The 18,073-nt window shown below is 40.1% G+C and overlaps 1 protein-coding gene across 1 annotated transcript in view; it reads left to right on the top strand.

Annotated features, from left to right (window-relative positions):
- Nucleotides 1–18,073, top strand: part of LOC109483208 (glycine receptor subunit alphaZ1-like) — a 33,935-nt gene continuing 15,862 nt past the window's right edge. The window contains exons 1-5 of the mRNA XM_019786187.1: nt 1–101; nt 2,639–2,751; nt 9,276–9,343; nt 11,575–11,768; nt 15,059–15,141. Coding sequence (XP_019641746.1) covers nt 1–101; nt 2,639–2,751; nt 9,276–9,343; nt 11,575–11,768; nt 15,059–15,141 — 559 coding nt within the window. The remainder of the gene's footprint in view (nt 102–2,638; nt 2,752–9,275; nt 9,344–11,574; nt 11,769–15,058; nt 15,142–18,073) is intronic.

The raw sequence follows: 18,073 nt of genomic DNA, 5'->3' as shown, positions 1-18,073 counted from the left end.
ATGGAGAGGACCCACCTGCACGCCGCCGCTGCTGCCATGGTAGTTCCCGGGCTCCAGATGGCTTTCTTCATCGCGACAGCTGCTGCTGAGGCAACCCTCGGGTAAGTAGATCTCCCGCCCTCTGTTTGCAAACGCCGACACTCAACAGGATACGTATCTAAGGGGTAGTAATTACATTAGCATACCAAAAGAAAATCGCTGCTGTTGGGCTGAATTCCGCTGTGCTGTAATACTGGCATTGGGCAACCTGTCGACATCGACATCACTCCAAGGTTATAGGAACCTGCATACCTTCAAACATTTCATAGTATTATATATACATCGAATGTGAAGATAATCTTTTAGATATATAATTACATTAGCATACCAAAAGAAAACCACTGCTGTTAGGGTGAATTCCACTGTGCTATAATACAGGCATTGGGCAACCCCTCCAAGGCTATAGGACTCTACATGCCTTCAAACGTCTCATAATATTATATATACATCGAATGTAGAGATAATCTTTCAGACGGATATCATTCTGCATACACCGTTTTTCTTACAGTTATCAATTTGAAATTGGGCAATCATTTGTAATTATACGTCTTGCATGTTAAGTATGCTGGAAGTGAGATTGAGACTGGGGTGTTCGTATATCAAGATTGGAAGAATACCTCAAGCAAATGAAGGGCTCAGAAGACTACTCGCGGCCATGGTGGCTTTAAAGTAACGCGTTTCCTTCAGGTTGCAGGTAAATTGAAATTCGTTTCCGGGAATGGATCTCTTGTAAGACACCGGCTTACAATCCATTTTCTCGGCATTGAATTACAAAAGTCATAAAGTCGTTGCACTACGTACTGTGCATGAATCTAATGGCACGATTTTCTGTATCTCCTATTTGTCTTCCTACAGATTCTATTACACTGTTTCCAAGATGAACTCCTTATTAATAAACAACAGGAGCTAAATATGACTCATTGACACCAGCAAAAGTCAAGCGTCTTTCACTACTGTACCTTATCTTATGGTTCCATAATCTCTATCTCCCATTACTATTGCTACGGATTCTGTTAAACAGTTCCTGGAATGAACTACTCAAACAACAGGAGCTAAATATGACTCCTGATCATTGACACTAGCAAAAATAATACGTCTTTGCACTACTGTGCATGTATCTAATGACACTATTTTCTCTATCTCCTATTAGTCTTCCTACAGATTCTATTAAACTGTTCCTGGAATGAAGTACTCAAACAGCAGGAGCTAAATATGACGCATATTGACACCAGCAAAAATCATACGTCTTAGCACTACAGTGCATGTATCTTATGGTTCAATAATCTCTATCCCCTATTACTCATCCTACAGATTCTATTAAACTGTTCCTGGAATTGACTACTCAAAAAACAGGAGCTAAATATGACTCATTGCAACAATCATACGTTTTGCACTACAGTGCATGTATCTTATGGTTCCGTAATCTCTATCTCCTATTACTCTTGCTACAGATGCCATTAAGCCTTTCCGAAAATGCACCTAAACAACAGGAGCTATGGGTAACAGCATTGTCTTGATTTTGTCTTATATTCTTTTGTGTCGTTTTGATCCATATAAAATATTATTTGCTATCAATTCATGCTTTTTTAGTAAATACCCGCTGACTACAGGTGCTATATGCTACCTGATGTCTGACCATTTTCCAAATCTACACAGTTGCTTAAGTGTTAGATGTATATCTAGCTTATCCAGAAATGGTGAAGAGCTGACGTGAACAAAAATGAGCGTTTCTAACTATACCACAACTGCATTTTCCACACATCTTCTGTGACAGCTATGTTTACATCACTCAGCGTCAGTAACAAAAAGATTTATTCAAAACTCACCACAATTTCCAATCTACAAAATACAACGCTGTTGACCTCCAAATCTCAATCATTGCAGAAACAAGATAAACATGGCACACTTCGTCTGCCACTGGTTCCCAAAAAGAAGTAAATCCAAGAAAAAGATTGTATTTCGTATCAGTTCTTAGAATAGCCACTTGTTCCGTTTGTCACCATTGTGTATTTGCACAGTCTGTATCCTTTTCTCTAATCAAAATCATCTCATCTGTTTCTTCGCTTGGCCCTCGGGTAAAAAAAACTTAGGCAAATAGGGTACTTTATGTTCTTGAGACATATTCATTATTAGCATTATGATTTGAGTTATTGTGTAATAGATGGTCACTGTGTGCATTTTCTTTTGAATTATAAGTAAAAAAATACAATTGAAGGTAGAAGGAACCCAAAAAAAGAACTTGAAAGAAAATAAAAGTATGATTATTAATTCTCCGTATGCCGCTGGACTCACCCCCACAAAAGGTCCTCGGTGTCAGGTTTACCATAAAACTCAAACCCAGACAAAGAAGACCACGTGAAGGTCTTAATAACCTTGTCGACGACTGTAAAGTTTAACGTTATCTTAATCACAACATCAGACTCGAGTCTCACGTACTGAAATATCTCAGAGTCTTAGCAAGAGACAAACGAAGATGGATTGAACTGTACAGAGACTGATTTGGTCTTTCAATTGTAGTTTGCTATTTGTAGTTTGCTAATTTGCAGCCAAGAACAGTTATTGTTATTGACATTATTAATTCTCAATCATCATATTTCAGACCAGTTGCTTCCACGCCGATGGCCCCCCTGTTCTCCCCGCCATCTACTATCCAAACACCAGGCTTTGGAGCACCCTTAGATTACGAACCGTGGGTCAGGCCACAGGAAGGAGGTAAGTCTGGGCCTCAGTGATAAGGCACCAGGGAACGTTCAACCCACGATCGTGCTGATCAAACCAGACTGATAAAGGTAAAATACTGAGACGCATCGAACCAAAGTTCCAGGAAGAGGTCTATGCGCGCGGTCAAATTGCACGCAAAACGCATCCGTTTTATAGATTATGTACCATTTTCTTCAATATTCGTCATGCTGTTTAGTAGGCCTTGGTATTATAGTTTAGTGAGTCTTCGATGAGCGAAGAAAAAAAAAGATTCTCTGTTTTAATACTCATAATTTCTGTGCCACCAAACGCTGAAGTTAATTATTAGCAGCTATTTTCTTAGCCTCCATAGCATGCCAAAAACTGGGGGTTTTGGGAGTCTTCATGGTTTTTGAGAGCTTTTACGTGCTATTTTCTGATTGCATATAGACAACATAGCCGGCCTGGTTGAACTACCCCCGTTAGAACTGGGCTAATCAGAAAACAGCCGAAGACCACGAAACCCCCAGTTCTATAAGCCTGCTACGGAGGATACTATTTACTTATTATACGGCAATAAGGTTGGTAAACATGACTAAATTTGCAATTTAAAGTGGGGGAAATTTTATTATGTCCGTCTTTTATATCCTCGCCTTACGCACTGTACCTGTGCCCTCAAGGCATTCTGTTTTCCTTTTCTTCTGCATGGATATTTGCATTGAAAGCTTTACGCTTCACATTGGTTGATGATTAACTCCTTCAATTATTTTTAAGTAACTGGTTCAGAGCGTACAGAGGCCCATAGTGACTATATACTCTAACGCTGTAAAATCTAACGGCGTTACTTCATTTGTTTCAATACTTACTCTTTTGAAACTTGGAATTGGATATTGGTTTTATTCTACAGTTATGTCTTAAAATGAGTCGAATGTTGACATAGATTGTGGATATTTGCCCAATCGACACGTTTCTTGGCGCCAAGTTGCTTCAAAACTGTTCTTTTATAGTGGATTCGCAGGTGCAATGTGCCGCGTTTTTATGCCACCGTTATGTTTTTAAGAGGTAGTGAATGTCGCACCTTCCTTCAACTGTATTGAAAAAGTCACATTTTCAGCATTAGTACTGTTGGATGTTGTAACTTACATGATTTTACGTACAATATAAAAGAGTCGTTTGTTGTTTGAAGCTAACTTTTCCAACGTATTTATATGTCACAAATGCGGTACCTAGATATTACGTCTGCCTAACATATACCCTAATGACAATTATGAATCATTCTGTTAGACTGTTTCTTTCGGAAAGAAAGTTATTCACATGTTTCGTGCTGTACTCTTCGCTTACTGCATGTGTGACAGAATGACAAATAACTTCATGTCGGATATTACATGTACTTCAATAGAGTAGTTCAGTCATCAGGGTATTTACAAGGTGAAGTTTGTGCTACTAGTAGGTACTTCTGGGGAATTCCGAATACGCGTCACAACAAGAATAAAAGAACACGAAATAGTCATGCCTTCAAGTACCAGAGTTATCAGCCAAGGATTGAGGTACTATCATGAAAGTCCATCTGTATTGGTAGTTACATGTTTAAAGTTAAAACTTTTGGTTCAACACAAAAAGTTCTCTCACCTAGATAGGATTGAGGTGTTCAAAAACTCATTCTTTCCTAGAACCATCGCAGAGTGGAGATCGTTGTCACCAAGTACAGTGGGGGCATTATCACTAGAGAGCTTTAAACAATGTTAAGAGTTGGATCGCACGAAGATCGTGCGACGTATGCGAACAAACCCCAACCAACTGTAATGTAAAAGAGCTGGACATTCTGCCAGTCATATGACTCATACGTTTGAAGCATTTTATGGTCCTGGAACAGTTAAAGTTCTTATGACATCGTAACAAATTTCACGGGCGAAAAAACACTGTTCTTTTGATTAAAGCGGTTCAATATTCTTTATGTTCCGAGTTACTAGTTCACACTTTTATGACAGACTTACCATGCATGTCAATAATGAATCATCACATTTGGAGTCTTTTTATGGTTAAGACTTCAAAGCCTGCCTTTATAGTTCTATTAGTGGACAGGGAATTAAAAGCTTTAGTATGCTGTTAAGTGTTCATCTAAAGTTTTAATATGTGGGATTTAAAGGATCACGGCGGTCGGTTGCTAGGCTAAAAGTCGCATTACTAGGGAGGTATCGGGTTACAGAACGTGTTCGAACGTGGCCGCGCGGGAGTCCCAGGCCGGCCCGGGGGCAACGGGTAAAATTTGAAAATAAACAAAAGTAATTGGAGAGTAAATACTCGTCAAAATAAAATGTAATAAGTGATTTTGTTTACCTCAAATGTTATTCTTGCACTGCCTTTGCTCCACTTTGTGTACATTTGCTTCCAAATGAGATCAATTTCGGATTTCAAAAAGGGTTTACGAGAACCAAACAACTGATTTTAAGAGGCCCCGAAAATTAAAAATAAGGTTAGATTTTTGGATTTTTAGAAATATTACAGTAAATTTAAACTTTCTGTCTTAGGATTTTTTAGTTTTTAACTAAAACTCGACTTACAGTCAAAAGAAGAGCTAAAAACGCAGTGTTTTAACTTTAAATACCGATAATTCATAATCGCGGCCATATTTAAAAAATCCCTAAGACAGAAATCTGCGGAAATCGTTGCTCTTCCAACCAAGCCCTCAATGAGGTAATTTGAGCGATTTTTGGGAATGGTTAAAATACCATGTTTGCACGCGTGCTATGACACTTGGATATGGGGACCTGGATTTTATAACAGCGTATACAAGAATTCTGACCTTCAAGGTCACCCTCGATGACGGCAGTAGCTTCGTTACATGTTACATATCCACAATAAAATCACGGCATAGATGTAATGTTTTGAAAACGGTTCATATTTGTGGAAAGGTGGATTTTTCCTGTTCCGTGGTTCCCAAGTAAAAAAGGGCTTGAAGTAGCCGGTTGTAGCGGCTTTACTGTAAATGACCGCGGGTAACCCCAGATCGAACGCCCGCTCTATTCGAATGACGTCATATCGAACAAGATTCGCGGGTTCGGGGGATTCGATCTCCATAGTAGCGGATTGGGACTTTTGGGCCCAAATCTGACCATCGTGGATGATGTTACTAACCGGTGCAATAGCTCAATTGGTAGAGTGCTCGCTTTGTAACCGGTAGGTCGTGAGTTCAATGCCCCGGCAGGGTCATACCAAAGACTTAAAAAATGGTGCACACTTCTTTCTCTGCTTAGCACTCAGAACATATGAGAAAGAGTGTGGGATGGCCAAACACACAGCACTACCAGCGGACCAGCCCCCTGCTGTAGTGCATTGCACAACTGTGTGTCGCCAAAGAGCTACGGAAATGGAGATGGGCACCACCCTACGCTTGGCATAAGGGCACGGGAGACCTTCGTCTTCTTCTTACCAACCGGCTGTAGGAGAGCAACTTTGAAGAAGTTCTCATTGCATGTAGCTTCGATAAATAATGCACAGTGCATGCGTGGTATGAACTGTGGTATTTTTTCATGTAACTTCCCTTTTCGTTTAATGTTGGCCCTGTTGCAGGAATTTTCTCAATATTTTGTAAAATAATAAAATCCACAATGTGTTGACGATCGAATGCAAGATATTTCAAACGTCCTCAAAATAATTTGGGTTTCATGACCTTACGTTCACCCCATTTCCTGTGATTGACCTTTTGACCTACGTTCGTTCTGCATGTCAATTTCCCTACCCACGTGCAGTCAACCCACTCGGCAAACTCACCCAAAGAAAGTCTCAAATTGTCACAGCCACCCAAAACAGCACTTCCGGACTTCCTTATGTACAGGAACGCCAACATTGACACGATGAAAAGTGTATTGATTGAAGTATGCGATATACAAACTATTAATGACTTGGAAAAGGGGCATCACATTTTGCCGATAAGAACAATCTTAAAGTTCAACGACGCGTGTCACACATGGAGTCTGCCGGTCTAGACGGACACATGAAATGGACGACTCACTTCATCTCAAAGCTGTAAAACTAAAGCGCCTGATGCCAACAGTTGATCTGTGAAATAAGCTCCAATAAATATGTATAATACTCGTCCGCCAAAATTTGAGCACTCTCCTGTAAAACATAAATACGTAGACTTTTAGCAAGTCAAGCATTGATAAACTAAGAATGATGTGCTGAAGTAGGTTTTATCTGTATTGGCCCATGTGCAATTATCGATTGCCAGTCTATATATCACTTCTTTGATCTAAATCTACCCGTGATGTACAATTGATGCTTTCTAAAATATTGTACCTTTAAGCTGACGACTAGTATCTTGGCAGCCTGTACCAGCGAGCCTGCGTCAGCGAAGCCAAGCCAAGATATATGACTTAATTAAACGTACTTTAAAAAAGAAAACAAATGTGTACTGCAGCAAAACGGACATCTCATTATGGTCTACACTAACTGTACTTATTTGTTGAGAATGACCAATAAAATGGCTAATAAACTGGTAGGCGTCCTAACTACTAAGTACCTAATACCGGCCCAGAAGAGAACAAGAAATAGCCATGCCTTCAAGTACCAGAGTTATCAACAAAGGATTGTGGTGTCCAAGAATTGAAGAGTTCAAGAGTGTTCTTTCTTAGAACTATCGCAGAGAGTTGGAACTCACTGTCACCAAGTACAGTAGGGGCATTGTCATTAATATAGCTTTAAACAATGTCTAGAGTTCAAGGGTTAGGTGTAACAAGTCTATCGGTGTGATGTAGCCAGCTGCCGCCGCGCCGCGTGCCTGCGAAGCTGGTGTGTTACGCCGAAGGGCGGTTATACCGGTTATATATACAGTATAGTCATAAATCTACATCAAATTGCGAAAGTAAAAGTTACTCAGCTGGATGTCTAACCTTCATCGACGAACCACAACAAATTGTATATGTTTTTATAGAAGATATCTTTCACTGTGCTAAAAACTACAGAAACACGTTCGGTTTATTGAACTGGGCTTTGAAGCCCTGTTCTATTATTTATGATATCTGTTCGACCAGTCAAAGTATTTATAAAACATTATTCATGGATTGAACCAATCGTTGTTTTGATCACTGACCCATTCTGCTCAGGAAAAGCTATGCATGGATTCATCTTGATCAGAAAGGATGTGCTTCGACCAGCAATAGCTTACATCAAGCGGTGTGACTGAGATATCATTTTAAGAGCTAGGAAGTCAACCCCCACGATAGTTAAAATGACGTCGGTTGTCGTAGTGGTAGAGCGTTCGACTATAACGGCGAGAACCGGGTTCGATCCCGATCTGGTCACTCTTTCAAACTCGAGTTCACGGATATCTTTGACTGCAAAACACGCTGGTGAGAACGAGGTGTTCAAGAGGCAATATATGAAAGAATGTACAACCCCACCCTCAACAGGGAAGGGGGAGGGGTACGGGTAGATCTCTCCGGTACTTGTATTTGTCGCTCCCAGCCCCGAGGACAGACAGTACATAAGCTCCTGTCTGGACAATATGAGCTTTCTGACCAATTTACATCATCTTGTCTTGACTTTTCTAACTTCTGTTTCTTTTTGGACTTCCAAAAAAAATGTCTTCACTTATTTGCATATCAATCAATAGTGTGTGCTTATAAACCTGCATTTCTCCTCAGTCACTTTTTGGGGTATTTTCTTTTTTACTTACGCTAACAGCGTTCTGGCCAATACTTTTTAAAACTCGTGTACCAACTCTAGACCTTTGTGTTCATTGAATAGGCACAAGGGATTAGCAGCAATTCACAAATCAATCCATTGGCCAACCAATCCACAACACACAGCTGGGATGACAGCTGGCAGAAATTTATGAGCCACACACATATATTGATTTATGTATAGTTATGTGTATTTGACGCTAAAACTCTTGAAAGCATTAGGGTGAGGGTTCCATATATTTTGCCTTCTTGCCAACAATGCTACCATTTGTCCACATATAAAATTAATCGGAAGTATGGTTTTGAGTGGCGCTGGGTTAGGGGTTTAGAAGGATTGTGTAATGGTGTAGTCATACAAGCGTATGGAAGTGAGTGGGCGGAGATTGAGTTTCGGGTGATAGACAGGGTTGTGAACCGGTATTTTGTGTGTTCTACATGTATGTTGTGGCTGCCACCACTGTGTACTGTGTAATCATGGCGTAAAATATGAATAATATGGTGTAAAGCGGGGTAAGTTATATTCTTAGAATCTTTTAGGTGATAATGGTAATAATATCCACTCTAGTTCAACAACTCAAGCCCTATCTACTTCCTGAAAGTGTGAAATTTCCGATTTCTTGCTTTCAATGTTCAGCTTGTTTTACTATGCCGCGGTACGTCCATAGAAAATATGCTGGCGCTGCAATACTAATACCCAAAGGAAAACTACATAATAATCGCATGCTTTTCTGCATTCAAACATCTACGTAGATACATATAATTCAGCGAAGTAGAAATAAGTACTCGCGATACAGCTCGATAAGAAGAATACAGGTGTCCAAGGTTAACGCTTCCCAGGTGAATATAATTCATTACCGCCCGTTTCTTCTCCAGGGCCGCCGGTGGACGTCAAATGCAGCGTCTACATAGACACAATGGGCTCGTTTTCCGAGAAAACAATGGTGAGTTGACTATTGTCTTCTTAGGCCATTATCGATTGAACAATCCCAGCCCAGGGCTGTAACGTTAGGCCATGTTGATTTGATTATATGGATGACATCCTCTGGGAACCTCAAAACTGATGCGAGCGTGCGAATAAAAAATAGTTTTCAACTTTATTTTGCAGACAGGACGTTTTGTTTGATTTAGTTGATTCATTTTGATTTGTACACCAGCCTACTATGTACCCTTGTCATTTCTTATTATTATTATTACTTTGTTTTATTGTATCCTTTTATGTGTGAGGAGAGGGCTGAGATAAGTTTTATAACCTTTTGCCTCATCCTCGGAAAATAAATGTGAATAAAATAAAATGATAAAAAATAGCTGTGAAAAAAAAAATTAATTTCATTATGAAATCTACGTGGTCATGAAGGTTGAACAAATGTCACAGAGTATGGTATGGTGAATGATCTATTCGTCGAATACATTTCTTTACATTTTGGTCTTTTTCGTGTGATTTTGCCATTCAATGACATTGGCATCGTTTTCAAATATATATTTTTTAACTTACGGTATATATTTGCTCATTTGGCAACTGTTTTGTACGATGACACTGTGTGGCTCTCCCAAAACACATGACCTCCATTTAACAACTAAGTAGCGTCATCTAGTTTTCTTTAACGTCCAAGGGAGTTTAACAGATCTACGGATGATTATCACCACCGTGGGGTCGTGTGGCGTAGCGGTAGCGGAACCAAGAGGTCCCGGGTTCGAAACCCACCTTGTCACCGATATTGTGCCCTTGGGAAAAGCACTTTACACAAGTTTCCTCACTTCCCTTCACTCAGGTGAAAATGAGTACCTAGCTTTGGTTAGGGACGTTCCTCGGATAGGACGTTAAATGGAGGTCCCGTGTTTGGGGAGAGCCACAACCCACACACGTAAAGAACCCACCACACCTTTCAAAAATAGTAGGGGTTTGCCCCGGTGTGCGATGGTACAAATACTACTGCATGGAGTTGGTAATTTATTTCAAATCCTCCGGATGGAGGTCTGGCGAACCTTTGTCTCGTATCAGCACGTGGTGATTGCATCGTCACCCGGACGAACCCCGTCTTGTATTAAGCTAACGAAAGGGTTTGTCACCTCGTAAGGGGCGGTATAACCCCGACCAATACGGTCAACCGATGATGATCATCGTCACCGGTAGTCACCGGTAGTCCTGCCTCAGGGGACGCTTTACCTCCGTACCATCACGGAGGCAAGGAAGTTAATCAAGGACAGGGCCTCGTATATGGGTCACGATTCATTAGTCAACCCACTAAGAATCAATCACTAGAGTGAACAAGAATGTAGTCCTCATCTTCAAGCTAGCCACGTTATCAATCAAACCTTTGTCCTAATGCCTAATGACCATCAACTAGCAGTAATGAATCAGTGGCCACAAATGAAGTAAGTCCATAGATTGAAATAAACTAATATTGAGGTAAGAGGGCCGATTGCCAATCAGTCGCTCATTATTGATACGTACTTCACTGCCCTACTTGTAACATTAAAAGGTCAACTTTCCTCTGTACACTTTTTGGTCTACTATAGGGCACAAGGAAAGTTTTCAGTACTTTACAGAAGTACTGGCAAGTTTATTTAACATATTTGTTTATATGATAGTGGCGTCAATATAAGTATAACGACTTGAGTTCGTTGCCTCCAAGTCAGGACGTGTCGTCTTATTTGAAGTTTTAAAATGTGTTTTTTTTTATTCCAACAAGACGTGGTGACGGTACATACACTCAAGTTTTTCAAATTACCTTAATGCCGTCACCAACACAGGGTATAATACATTACATATTTTCACCTGAGTGAAGTGGGGAAAGTCCTGTAAAGTTTTTTTTTCCCAAGGGCACAAGATCGGTGGTATGGTAGAGTTCAAACCCGGGACCTCTTGGTTCCGTGACGAAGACTCTATTATTACACCACACAACCCCAACAAGACTGAGCAATGGTGACGGCGGTTGCTGTTAGGGTCATTGTTTGCATGGCACTGCCACGATTTCATCATTTTGAGGAAGCCTTGGTACCTGTTAAGTCTAGACAGCTACAGTGCACTCGTCCCCTGAGTATATAGTGAACAAGCCCCGGGGTCACAGAGAGTATAGCCACTCGGGGCAGACGGGTTTTCCCAAGGGTTTCCAGGAATGTGGGCATAGATGTGGGAGACATAAGTTTGTTCTATTTGCCCTGACCTGTACAGGACTTCTCCCTGACGCTGATTCTGGGCTGTGAGTGGCAAGACCAGCGGCTGGCTAACCTGTCCCTGGAGGCGTGGGTGCCGCCGCCCGGCTTCGACATCTGGACACCCGTCATAGAGGCCGTGGCGAAGTCTGACGACGAGACGCCGCCTGTTCTCAGCGTGTCACACGACGGGAGCGTCCTCCGCATGGCATGGTCGGTGGATGTTGTATATGAACCGTGCTTTATCCAGAAGCGTGCTTTATCCAGAAGCGTGCTTTATTAAGAAACGTGCTTTATCCAGAACCGCGCTTTATCCAGAACCGTGCTTTATTAAGAAACGTGCTTTATCCAGAAGCGTTCGTTATCTAAGAAGCGTGCTTTATGCAGAAGCGTGCTTTATCCAGAACCGTGCTTTATCCAGAACCGTCCTTTCTCCAGAATCGTGCTTTACCCAGAACTGTGCTTTATCTAGAATCGTGCCTTTATCTAGAACCGTCCTTTATCCAGAACCGTGCTTTATCCAGAACCCTCCTTTATTCAGAACCGTGCTTTATCCAGAACCGTCCTTTATCCAGAACCGTCCTTTATCCAGAACCGTGCTTTATCCAGAACCGTCCTTTATCCAGAACCGTGCTTTATCCAGAACCGTGCTTTATCTAGAATCATACTTTATCCAGAACCGTGCTTTGTCCAGAAGTATGCTTTATCCAGAACTTTGCTTTATCCAGAACCATGCCTGTTTTAATCATGACATTTGTTGATCCCCACAAACTAACCATAGACTACAAGATGATGGCTTAACGCAAACACCTACTCATAAACATAACAGGAGTGTGAACGAGTATATAGTCTCCTTCAATCATCAGTATTTCAGTAGAATACATCTGAAGAACATGTGACTGATAAGAATTTATGCTAGAAATTCATAATCGTTGGTAAGTTCAACAAGACATGGTGACATTCACCATGACAAATACTCCTTGCAGAATCAATGTTTTGAATCATTAATCACTTGACCAAGCCCTTGGCGAAGCGAAATGTGAAATGCGCACCTAATTGTAAGAACATAAATCATTTCTCGTTATGGTTCATTATTCATCAATCAATGACATTCCCAATCGAATTCAAGACACCCTTGCTGACGCCTGAACGAACCTGGCAGGCCACAGTCGTCGTTTGTCGTCGCACGATTTTGATGCCGTAAAATGTACAAGTAGACAGTGATAGAACTAACTGCCGACAATGATCTCAGACATTATTTTCTGCCATAGGTAAATTTGAGCAGAACACAGTATCACCTATCACTATCCAATGAAACCAAGCAACCAATGCAATGGCCAAGCGGGTGGAGAGTGGAGAGCTCGCCTTGAAATCGGAAGGTCGTGAGTTTGATCCCCGGCCGAGTCATACCAAAGATTTTAAAAAATGCTTTCTCTGCGTAGCACTAAGCATTTGGGAAAGAGTATGTGACTTGAACACACACACCACTACCGGAGAACTAGCCCCCTGCTTCAGTGATTGCACAAATGTGCAATCACAAATGGGAGGCGATACTGAACCGGAGATGGGCGCCACCTTATGCACCACTTGGTACGGGAAGGACTTAAACTTGAGGCCATGTTGATTTGATTATATGGATGACATCCTCTGGGAACCCCAAAACTGATGCGAGCGTGCGAATAAAAAAAGTTTGGCATAAAAAAAAGTTGCTTTCGAAATGAAATCAACTTGGTCAAGGTTGAACAAATGACACAGAGTATGGTATGACGAATAATCTACTGTTCAAATTCATTTCTTTACATTTTCGTTTGATTTGTCATTGGTATCGTTTTCCGATATTTTTTTTGCAACTTACGGTATATATTTTCTTATTTTGCAGCTGTTTTGTACGATTTACAGTTTGGTTAAAAACTTTTTTTTTGGAAACGGCCCAAAATTCATGCGCGCGGGGATGTCATCTATATAGTCAAATCGACATGGTTTTATGTCGATCGCATGGCATGTGTATCTGTTGTGCCCTGAACCGTGGTTAACCCTGGTCCATTCACGTATAAAACTAGATTTGTACGGTTCTGGATACGATAGGAATATAACCGCGGGCCCTTTCTAACAGACACCCTCAACATTTTCTACCTGCTGCAGCTGATTCGTAATGCATTGTCATGAAGGAAATGCCCTGGGTGGTCGTGATGTGAGCTCCCTTTTACGATGTTAAATGAGCCGGCACTTTATATGTGTAAAATATAGGCGTGCACCCGCCTCTAGGGTCGGCTGAAACCATTAAAGATAATCCTTCCAAAACGTGATCTGGGTCAACGACCTCAAGGGGCGTCATTCCGAAGGCTATTAACCTTCTACATTAGACAACTCCGTGCGCCCCACCGGACTAGAGTGGATTGATACAGAGTAAAAATCATAAAAAGATGATGTCTTACCTTATTAAGGAGGTGTTATGCTCGGGGAGAGGGAGTCAGCCGCACCATCTATAACCATTAGGTGTAAGGTCTACACGGGGGCTAAGTGGGCGATTTGTATCCAGAGTACAACCAAGCAAAACACTGCACGAAAACTAAGTTGGATTTACCATACATTGAATTACCATGGCACTAGAATTAAGATAAACAAATTGTCAATATTTTTTAGAGTGGATCAAAATTTGGAAGTCTTCGATATAAATATCAATCTTGCGATCACTGTAGCAAAATTTGTCATTTATAAATCCTGGATGGAATTTAAGGATGAGGATAGCATTCAACACATCTTATTACTTCGTAACCGAGATGTCCTTTAGACATCTGTAACTATGTTTAGTGCATTGTATGTTATGTATGTGTATATTTTGTATATTTTGTATATATTTTGTCTCTTGGTCATCAATAAAGTTAAAAAAAAGGTAGAAACTCAGGTAATGTTTACTTTGTATATAGCATTTGGATTTACAATGGTAGTAAATAAAAGTCAAGTCTGGTGATTTCATTTACAACCCTTTTTAAGTCCGGAATTACCGTACTTGACTTTTATTTACTACCATTGTAAAGTCCAGTAGTGTTTATTAAAAAAGTAAATATTACCCAACTATACTGGTATTTACTGTCATTGGTAAATATCTAAGTCTTCGTGCAGTGAAAGATGCGAAGACAAAGATCTTTGAACGTTCTCTTGCCAAAAGTTCGTCGACGGATCACTGATTTTAATGCACAAAAACTTGAATGAAAATAGCATTAAATTTGCCATTAAGATAAGATTTGCATGATTTTACATGATGAAATTCAGTGTCACCGACCCATAGAGACAGACACAACACATAATTATGTAAAAAAAACACATATAAGACATATGATACTTGAAAAGTTGTGTGGGCAAAGTGTCACAAAGTTTTTTTAATCATTTACAATCTATGATCTGTTCTACGATGTAATTCACTAATGCAAACTATATCTACCTCCCTTAGTTTGAAATCTCTGACTACTTGTTGAGAAATGTGTCTCTTTTGTTAAATACAGGCACACAATGAAAATCACGTGTCTGATGCAGCTGCAAGCTTATCCGTTGGACAGACAGAAGTGCAGCTTACTGTTTCACATCCGTAAGTTTAATGCATTCATCAAACAATTCTGTATACCTTCGGTAGCTTTGGTAACCAGATAAATTATTTCAACCCTACATACGCTGTGCATACCTATGTATTTTGTTTACCGTATTGTTTGTTTACTTATGCCAACTAAATTATTTTTAATTAATTCATTTTTTCATTGTACTTGTTTATTATCTTTACATTACTTCTTCATTTTTGTTTATATTTTATTTAATATAACCGTACAAATTGTTTGTAAAATCGGATGATATCATATAAGTTTTTGTGGCTTTTGTTCCACCCCTTGCACGTGCATTTCCATTGTAATATTTTTGCATAACTTTTACTATGTATGTGCTAATGAATAAATAGAAGATAAATAAAATAAAATAGAAATACGTCATATATAGGTCATTGTCTTTCAGTTTTTTCTCTTTCATATATATCTGCATGAAACTTGAAATTTCTTCAAGCACTCCTTAAAATATTCTGAATTGTGCAGTTTCTTCACTCGATCAAAATAGTGAAATCTTTACGCATGGTTTGATCCAATATTCTATACATTGGTAATCATGTAAAAGATCATTCCGAACTCCTAGTGGGGACTTTACGATAATAGCCTTCATTAACTATAGGCACCTGAGACCTGGGTTGTATAGTTTGGGGGGGGTATTGAGAACACAGTGCACATCATTGCTTGGGATTATAATATATCCCTTTGAATGCTTGGTGTGATCTGTTCTACTAACAAAGGTACATTATAGAAATGGAGGACGAAATCTGCTAGTCATTTCCAAGACATGATTAGTAATCTATTCCGAAGAAATGTACAGGAAATGCCTCACCTAGCTGGCGTACAATCTCAAGTTAGACATATTATAGGTTACAATATATATAAACAGGGACATTATATACTACTATATAGTGTCCTTGATTAAAAGTATCTCAAGCAGGGCTCGAAAATTCATTTTGGGTAATAGGTGCACTGGTGCACCCAACCTAAAAAATTTGGTGCGCAAAATTTTTTTTTGGGTGCAACAGAGAATGTCAGGAAAAATTAACTATGTTTCATTTCTAAATAAAAGTACTACAACAACGATTTTATTTTTTTTACCCTTAAAGAGATCAAAAATATGCTGTATACTACTATACATTTAACATCTTTTACATATGTAAACCTACGAAAATATTTGTACATATACCCAGTACATAGACCAGTGCAGGTTAGGTGCAGGTAGACATCAGAAATACCTGCACAGCTCCAATTTTACCTGCACTAACCTGCATATACCCAGTACATGGACCAGTGCAGGTTGACATTGGAAATATCGACACAGCTCCAATTTTACCTGCACTAACCTGCATATTAGTACATGCACCAGTGCGGGTTAGGTGTATGGAAATAGGAAATACCTGTATGCTTCCAATTTTACCTGCACTAACATGTATGTGCAGGTTGTATTTCGAGCCCTGAAAGAAAACAATGCATTGCATTGTAAATAAGTGAATGCCTAGTGTCTAATCAAGATGGCTATTTTACGGCCATTATAAGGTTGGTGACCCAAATCATCGCACTGCCTCCAGAGAGACAAAATAAGATTGATTTGATTGAAAGTCGGTGACCCCATATCTCTCCAGTATTTACATCTCAGTGCATTCGTTGAATAAATCATGTGGCTTACGCGATGTTCCGTCTAGGTCGGTGAACTCATCACATTAGGAAACGACTTGAACCGCCCGTCGCGTGGCGTATGTGACTTGAAATGAATGGCTTGAAATGAGTGGCGTATATGACTTGAAATGAATGGCTTGAAATGAGTGGCGTATATGACTTGAAATGAATGGCTTGAAATTAGTGGCGTATATGACTTGAAATGAATGTCTTGAAATGAGTGGCGTATATGACTTAAAATGAATGGCTTGAAATAAGTGGCGTATATGACTTGAAATGAATGGCTTGAAATGAGTGGCGTATATGACTTGCAAGGAAGGAATCGATGCTTGTTTTGCCATGAACATTTTTGGAAAAACTAAAGGGGATGCATATTTCACTCTATTGTCATGTGGCCCGAAACAATGTGTCAAGCCTAAACATACAGACTCCCCTTATACGGTGCCACACAAAACAATACTTCTGTCCCGGAAGTAAAATAGTATAGGCAATTAAAATCAACGGGAAATAGCTATAGGCAATTCCTTACTTTCTGACCCCCCCCCCCGTATCGACCACTAATTTCTGCTGCCTCCCGACCAGATTCTGAGACCTTTTCAGGTATTGGAGGTGGATATGGGAGAATTCAGGAAGTCGATTATTGCACGAGCAACAAAACTGTATGTGTTCGTGGCCATTGAGCCACCATGATGACATCCTACTTCACAAGTGAACAAAGCTTGGTAGTAAGAAATCCCATTTGACACACGCACCACACGATCGTTGCTAAATACGAAATAAAAGTAGGCAGGCTTTCACGGTACCACATACAGCCATTGTTTATTGGAGAATAACCGTCTTTGTGTCTAACGTGTTGGTAAAGTTACAGTGGACCTTCGATCCTTCAGCACGACTTCACCATTTACAATTAGTACAGGCGTTAAATTAGAGACGTCAGAAACTTTCCACTTCATTGTGTGGTACGTCCATGGTCGTTCATCAAGCGAAAACTTCTACACGGAAAATCCATTGCCCTTCGTCCTTGTCAGTGATGAAATACCACGTAACAAAAGAAGGTACTCCTGAAATCAGTTTAACATTTTACGGAAGGCATAGGCGTGTCAGTGCTAAAGAACATGCTTCCTTGATGTCCTGCCATTGCCGGTCATTCATGGTCAGCTTTAATGCAATTTATGGCGCGGTCACATTCGTCGTAAGTCGTGGTATGATTTTTGACTCCGTAGAATCTTAAAGCTGAAATAGACATAAACAAAATCCGACAAGGAGCATTTA

Source organism: Branchiostoma belcheri, unplaced genomic scaffold (assembly GCF_001625305.1).
Source record: "Branchiostoma belcheri isolate BF01 breed outbred unplaced genomic scaffold, Haploidv18h27 scaffold63, whole genome shotgun sequence".
Classification (NCBI taxonomy): domain Eukaryota; kingdom Metazoa; phylum Chordata; class Leptocardii; order Amphioxiformes; family Branchiostomatidae; genus Branchiostoma; species Branchiostoma belcheri.
The sequence above is the reverse complement of the archived record's forward strand: the minus strand, read 5'-3'. Positions and strand labels throughout refer to the sequence as shown.